The 8,133-nt window shown below is 42.9% G+C and overlaps 1 protein-coding gene across 1 annotated transcript; it reads left to right on the top strand.

Annotated features, from left to right (window-relative positions):
- Positions 1–5,322: 5,322 nt before the first annotated feature.
- On the top strand, positions 5,323–7,919 carry LOC121608130 (F-box/LRR-repeat protein 14-like). Its single transcript, XM_041939283.1, has one exon. It carries the CDS (start codon positions 5,862–5,864, stop codon positions 7,071–7,073), a length of 1,212 nt encoding a protein of 403 aa, XP_041795217.1. The 5' UTR covers positions 5,323–5,861; the 3' UTR covers positions 7,074–7,919.
- Positions 7,920–8,133: the final 214 nt, after the last annotated feature.

The following is an 8,133-nucleotide window of genomic DNA, read 5'->3' as shown; positions in this document are numbered from 1 at the left end:
ACAAACACACACAAGCGCTGGTGTTTTCAAGGTTAATTCTGTGTTTTTTAGCAAGTTAGTTGCTGAGATGTGGATACGTAACAACATCAGTGAAAAGAAGTCAGAGAGGGCAAGAAACACATGCAGTCAGATGAGCATACAGGCAACAAACAGACATTTGAAAGGGAAAATTCCTGCATCAGCTTTGACCTACTGAACTTGTTTTAGTTTTACCCTCAGATTACCCACATTTCACATATTTTCAGATACAATTTCTAATAATGTGGATCAGATAAGTGGTTCCTCAATCCCAGATACAATGATTATAATATTTTACAATTGCTATAGGCCATTTTTACAGCAATCACCTTAAACTTCCATCACTTCCTGTCACATCTCTAACAAAAATATGCTAGTTTTTAAATAAAGCGGGTCATCAGTATGCGAGGCGACAAGTCTGTCACCACCACCTGTCAGCAGTACATGAAATCTGTGTAAAGCCAATATAGTAAGTACCCACGTTCTTGTTGGTGTGATCTTACTTCTTGCCTCAATCTCAGCAACTACATTTGAACCTCTTTAAGATACCTCTTTAATTCACCCCACCTCCATCCTTCCATATATTGTGCCTCCAGCTTCATCTTTCCTCCCTCCCCCCTTTGCTCTGCCACTCATACGCATCTACACTGTCTCTCACTCATCACTCTTCATTTGTCTTGTTTGCCTCCTCTCTCTCTCTCTCTCTCTCCCTCTCTCTCCCTCTCTCGCTCTCCCTCTGTCTCTCTCTCTCTCTCCCTCTCTCCCTCGACATAGTGATTCAGTGACACTTGTCTTCTCACTTCAGTGTCACTCCGACAGGAGGAGTACACACACTCTAACGCAGGAGAGAGGTGGGGGAGGATGGAGGTCTAGTTAAGCTCCACAGTGAACAGCGTGTGTGACATCCTCTAGGCGGAGGTCAGAGGTCAGCCGGGGTGTCATGACTCCCTCTGTACCCTCTGTACAGCCAGGGTCACACATTCTTCACAGGCAGCTGCTGTCCATACTGTCCCAGTGCTCTGAAGTATGGATCAGAACTGCTGAAGAGATTTAAAGGGATTACTCCACTCTGCTCAAACACACAGACACACACACATCTGTACTCACAAACACACACACACACACACACTGTGCACACTGCATAAAGATAGAGAGGCTTATGGACTGCCATGTTCCTGCATTATGAGAGTGTGTACTTTGTGGCGGCGTTCGATAATGTCATTGTGTCCAGCCACATAGTGGCTGACCTCCTGACCTTTGCCCTGCGCTCAGCACCTGCCAACCCCGTTTGGAGAAGAGGTTGGAGGTCACTGGGGACCACACACTTATCTTAGACACACACACACACACAAACACACACAGTAGTCACCGTCTCCAGTCTGTGTGTGTGTGTCTGAAATGTGTGTGAAACAGTGCATACGTTAACCACAGTGACAGTATGTGACTCAACAGTTTCTCTTGGTTCTGCAAATATCTGCACCCAAAGATTTCACTTGTAAAGATATAAACGCAAGGCAGCTGTGAGAAAACGTAGTTATTAATGTCTGAATTACACAATGATCATATCACAAGTGAGTTTAAATGTATTCTGAGTAGGCGCTCAAATGGATGTTGCTCTCTTATACATTACTTTCTGACAAAAAAGACAAACAAATGTAATCAGCAGCAGGGTTTCCAAATTACTTCTCATGTGCTGTTGTGTGCGTGTGTGTTGTGTGACTGTGCGTGTGTGTGTGGTGAGCTGTCACAGGAGATCTGGTGAGAGTGGGCTAATTGGAGTTAATTCACCATCTGTCTGTGTGAGCCAGCAGACAGGGTCATTAGCAGAGACAAGTCCAGCCACAGGGGAGGCCGAGAGGGGAATCACCATCCCTCACTTTCTCTCTCTCTGCCTTTAGGTTTCCTTCCTGTTCACCAAACCCTCCCTTGTCTCCATCTCTGCCTTCGCATCTGTTTGATCCCCCCTCATCACTTTTTCCCACCACATCCTGTTGTCTGAACGTCTTTGCAAAGCACAGGCTTGAGAAAACGCTTTTTAATTCTTTGCTTGACATGCTGATCTTAATATATTCACGAGGCTGTTTGAGGTGGTGCTGGTGATATAAGTGGGTGGAGAGTGATCAGTGACAGAGCTCTTTTTCCCTTATTATTGACTGTTTTGTCAGATCAGCACTGCCCTCTGCTGGCCAGAGGTCGACCTGAGATCACAGCACTGAGCGGCGATAAAGGAGATGAAAAAGAAAAGACTGTCCAGAACCTCTGCCAGTTGTCAAAAGTCTGATAAATCTTCTTAAGCTAAAGAGGAACAGAGAGAGATTAGCTGTGCCATAATCGCTTTTTGAGCGGATGTGACAGCAATGCATTGAAAAACTCTAAACACACTGAGATGTTCCTTTATGATGATATAAGCTTATATTTCTTGTTCATCACAATTGCAGGTAAACTGGAGCTTCTAATAAATACTGAACTTTTGTCCAGGACCTCTCTATCTCCTTGTATTTCTTATATCTGTCCACTATTGACCGTCATGAAGCAAAAATGGCATTAAAATAATAAATACAAATATAATAAATAAAATAATAAGAGGAAGCAAGGAAGGTGAATAAATCAGCTGCATAACCCAGTGAGTCTCTACATGCTACAGATCAAATGCAAACATCAGACCGACTAGTGTGGGTAATCACATGCACACACACACACACACAAACACAAAGGCAGAATCCCACTCATCTATCAGCATTCAAAATGTCATTAATAACAATATCAAAGTTAATAGAGCTCCTGTAAAATAACACTGGATTCTTAACTCAGACCATTAAGTCTCGGCATGTTCGCGGAGGCAAGATGGACGATTGAGTTTTGAGGTCCCCTTCTGACCCAGACCACCCACACAGGTTTGACTGATCTGTCTGCTAGATGATGCTGTCTCCGCATCAGTCAGAGCGGTTGCACAGAGACTGCTGAAGAGGAGAGGGCAGCAAACTTTAAATTTGGAAGATGCATGTTTAGTATTTGCCTTGAGTATTCATGAGCAGATAGTGGCCATCATGGTCAGCATAGTTCAGACCAGTCCAGGCCCTTCTCCATCCCCATGAGGAGTCAATCAGTGGGAGGCTGCACTGTTTTTCAACGCTGGCTCAATGGACCATTTTCTGCAATGTTCATCACATGTTGGTCTATTCCTTCATTTTAGAAATTTGCAGCATTAATATACGCACTGTTTAAAGCAAGGAAAATCTGATTACTTTCTAATGCTCTGTATTTTTTGATTATTCACACATGCACTGATACCCTGTTCTTCCTCCTACAGGAGAACATTGTCAATTTATACATGATTATTTAGTTTGGTGTATTATTTCTTTTCAAATTTAGGATGAGGAGCATCATGGTAGCCGCATGCTGGATGATGGCGACTATTGCCAGTTCAGTTCCAGGTGGTGACCACTGTTGCATGTCACACTCCTCTCTCTCGCCCTGATTCCTTTCTTCACCTGTCACAATCAAACAAAGGCAAAAATATGTCCCCAAAAATGTAGAATAATGAGTGATTCCTTTTGTTCTGAGTAGTCTCAGCCTCTGTTTGACTCCTTGCTAAATTTCAAGATGTCTGGCGAAGGTTCGGGGAGCCAAATGGGGGGAGATCTTGAATGATTCAGGGGCCCAGAGCTAGACAGGAACTCAGAAAATGGCAGGAATTGTACATATTTACTGTTTCAGAGCCCTGGGTGAGCCGTTCTCAGGGGGGCCAGGATTTCTAGCAGTGCCCCTGAAGGTCAGAAGTGATTCTAAGGTCAGAGTCACTTGAACTACAGATACTACTCAGTTCTGGTACTGCTGGACGCACGATACTGTGCAACACAAGAAGGACACAAGATTTTATATATTTATTAGTTATGTTGATGTGAATTGTAATCGAATATGCAGTTACTTTTCTTAGACAAGTGATTGACAGAAGTTCTTATTTATACCTGTGCTTTTCTTACTGTAGCGGACCCAGTGCGTCTTTCACACACTGCCTCTCTTGCCCTTTCCACACCAAACCACTAACAATCACTGTAAAGCACCCGCTGTGTGTCCTGCCAGCAGCCAGAGGTGACCAGGTCAGTGAACACCTCGCTGCAGTAAGTCTGGGCTTACAGCCAGGTTAAAAACATTTAAACCAAGAAGCACTCGACAGGCAGGCAGGCAGGTGACACAGCAGAGCCCTCAAACAAATGCATCTGTTGCCGGGTCGATGTTGGATGTGTGACTAATTTGACAGGGAATACTATGCTAGGATTCATAAAGACTTTTAGCTGCATCTGCAGGATGAGGCTGCCTCATCCTTGAGGTTGCCAGTGGTCCTTGAAATGTTTCCAACAGTAAATATGGTTATATGACTCCTGTTTTCAGTCTTCTCCACAGTGCAAAAGATTGAGAACACAGTTTTCTCCAGAGACAGACTGCACTAAAATATTTATGTTGCTCATCTTTTCCATGACACGTTATTCTGAAGGGGATTTTTTTTTTTCATGTCAAGACAGCATTACCACATTTTATCAGGGGTGTAAAAATCAGAGCCAATCAATTAAGAAAAAAGTGCAATATATGATAACATAATTTAATTGAATCTAACATTTTATGTAAATATTCTCAAAAATAATGTTCTCTATTTGTGTGTCAACTTCTATATGTTATCCAAATTTGACCTATATGCCTGTTTGTCTGCATGTTGTTGTTAATTTGTTTTTATATTTGCTTGTGCTGTGCACAAAAGCTGTATAACTATAATGTTTAGTCTTTCTTCAGCTGTATGCCTATGCCTAGCTGTGTGTGTAGTTCTTGGTGCTGTGAGGACAATGTCAGCATACATGGCCAATAATCTTGTCATTCCAATACTGAGCCACTGTGGTAGACTATATGAATTATACCTGTGTAACCTTTACTTGTAGAACTAATAACCTGTATTTTGTTGTTGTTTTTCACAAAAAGCCTAACCTACAGTGTAGTTGCATCCAGTTTCAACCCATTAGGAAATCAGCGTCTGTAAAAAATACCTTCAAACAAATATTGAAACTTGAATTAAACAATAAACACACAGATGCTATACATTTCAAACATACATTATTGTTCTAATTTTCATTTTAAATAAAACAATGTATTATTATTATTATTATTATTATTATTATTATTACTATTATCATTATTATTATTTCAGACTGTAGTAAAAGTAACGATACTTATCACTTCCACTAGGAGGCGCTGGCCAACGGCTAAACTTGCTATAAGCTAATAAGCTGGTTTATTCATTTGTTGAGATCCGGGTGGGATGCTCCGACGCTACTGGAAATGCCTCAGAAGGTAAAAGAGGAAAGTTTCTACAATCGAGAAAAGTTCTTGGATACGCTTTGCGATGAGCTGGAGTAAGCGATAAGTTGTTTTGGACAGCCTGGACGAGAAGGTTGCTCTGCTTTGAAGCTCTCAAGTTTAGAGAGCTAAGGCTACGCCGACGTTTGCTAGCGTTAGCGCTATAGCTTTAGCCTAGCCTGCTAGGTAAATATTACGACTGCCTTTCGGAGTTTCCTGCATCTGTGACCACGTTGCCAACAGAAGAACCTTGTTGTTAGTGGACATTTTGTACCACAATTTTTATTAAATGTAATAGAAGGCTTCGCTCCAACGAGATGGGTAGATTTTGTTACGTTACACACAAAGCTAACTGGCTATAGTTTGTATGCTAGCTGATATTAGCTAACGTTGCCGAGCCAGCCAGCAACTTCGGCAGGAGAGTTTCGGCGAGCTAACCACGACAGTATTGTCGCCCAAAAGCAAACTCTGCTGCAAAAAGGAGTTAACCTGCAGTCATGTTTGAAATGGAGACACATATATCGTGCCTTTTCCCGGAGATCCTGGCCATTATTTTCAGTTATCTGGACGTGAAAGACAAAGGAAGAGTAGCCCAAGTGTGCGCGGCCTGGAGAGACGCGTCCTACCACAAGTCGGTGTGGAGGGGGGTGGAAGCCAAGCTCCATCTACGGCGAGCTAACCCGTCTCTGTTCCCCAGTCTGCAGACCAGGGGAATCAAAAAAGTTCAGATTCTCAGCCTGAGGAGAAGTCTGAGCTACGTGATTCAAGGGATGCCGCACATCGAAAGCCTTAACCTGTGTGGATGTTTCAACCTCACAGACAACGGACTCGGACATGCCTTTGTGCAGGACATCCCATCCCTGCGGGTGTTGAACCTCAGTCTCTGCAAACAGATCACTGACTCCAGCCTGGGCAGGATTGCCCAATACCTCAAAAACCTGGAGGTGCTTGAACTCGGGGGTTGCAGCAATATCACAAACACAGGCCTGTTGCTCATTGCCTGGGGCTTGCACAGACTCAAGAGCCTTAACCTGCGCAGCTGCAGGCATGTGTCCGATGTGGGCATCGGTCACCTGTCGGGCATGACCCGCAGCGCTGCGGAGGGCTGCCTGTCCCTGGAGAAGTTAACCTTGCAGGACTGCCAGAAGCTGACTGACCTTTCTCTTAAACATGTCTCAAAGGGCCTAAACAAGCTCAAAGTGCTCAACCTCAGCTTCTGTGGAGGGATATCCGACGTAGGGATGATCCACCTGTCGCATATGACCCACCTGTGCAGCCTGAATTTGCGGTCGTGCGATAACATCAGTGACACAGGGATAATGCATCTGGCCATGGGCTCCCTCCGGCTGTCTGGACTTGATGTGTCCTTCTGTGACAAGATTGGAGACCAGAGTCTGGCTTACATCGCCCAGGGGCTGTATCAGCTCAAGTCCCTCTCTCTCTGCTCCTGCCATATTAGTGATGATGGCATTAACAGGATGGTACGCCAGATGCACGAACTCAAGACTCTCAACATTGGACAATGTGTGAGGATTACAGACAAAGGGTTGGAGTTGATAGCTGACCACCTGACCCAGCTGACAGGGATTGATCTGTATGGTTGTACAAAGATTACCAAGAGGGGTCTGGAGAGGATAACACAGCTCCCGTGCCTTAAAGTGTTAAATCTGGGACTGTGGCAGATGACAGAGAGTGAACGAATGAGGTGAACGCTCTCCTATTTAGCATACATGTGTTTCATTGTGTATAGTGTGTACTGAAAGGGACTGCCTGTATCCATTCTTAATTTTACCTTCTATACTGTGACTAAAAACAAGCGGAGGGACTCAGCATTGATCACTGGAATATTGTTCACCTCCGCCGCAATACTCCACCCTTACTCAAATTATGTTTCAGTCTTGTGCTTTCTTTTGATGTGCATTGTTTAATCTCAGCCTGTGTACAGTTCCTACTATCTAGCTACCTCACCCGTCAAACACAGGAGTGCCTACTATCGCTGAATACTAGATTACGTGCATATTTTTGTGACTCACATACCAATGGAAATTTTGATATTTAAATAAAAAAATCTAATTGCAGAATAATAGTTAGGCATTTTAACTCTTAACAGAAAGGCTGGAGTACCTTGCATTGAAGGTTTGATAGAATGTTTTTGATTTATTGTTTTTTGGGGGCTATTTTTTACTTATGCAACCAATATTTTTTGTATTGAATGACTGTTGTTGACACAATTGTACTTCAAATTGAAGTGGGTGGATCACTCCTGTCTGTCCTCGTTTACCTATGTATAGTTGGCTGTGTTTCATATTCCTGAGGAAACAAGTATGTATCAGATGTTCCAGTATGCTACTCTGTCAGAGGTTCATACACACAACTACAGTAAGGCGTAGTAATTAACCGCTGCCAAGGCTATATGCAATACCTTAAAACTGTTTATCAGTGGTTTTTCTCCTGAGGAGCTTCCAACGATAGTGTCAGAGTATTTGTTTAAAAAAGCAGTAATTTAAGATTGTTTTATATTCATACAGTAGTGATATTTATGAATAAAGATGGCAAATATGTTTCAGTTTTATGTGTTTTACTTGTCAGAACAGAAGCCTGTCCTCTTCACTTGCAGTTAGATACATTTAACAACATTTTTGGACACAGACCTTCATCAGGTAATTTTTTGACCCACAACTATTTGATTCATGATTATAGCCATAGAGCACTACGATTTGTGCAGTTTAGGGCTCCATTTGCAAAAACGTTCAACTGTAAAACAAGTCT

This window comes from Chelmon rostratus, chromosome 6 (genome assembly GCF_017976325.1).
Source record: "Chelmon rostratus isolate fCheRos1 chromosome 6, fCheRos1.pri, whole genome shotgun sequence".
Classification (NCBI taxonomy): domain Eukaryota; kingdom Metazoa; phylum Chordata; class Actinopteri; order Chaetodontiformes; family Chaetodontidae; genus Chelmon; species Chelmon rostratus.
The sequence above is the reverse complement of the archived record's forward strand: the minus strand, read 5'-3'. Positions and strand labels throughout refer to the sequence as shown.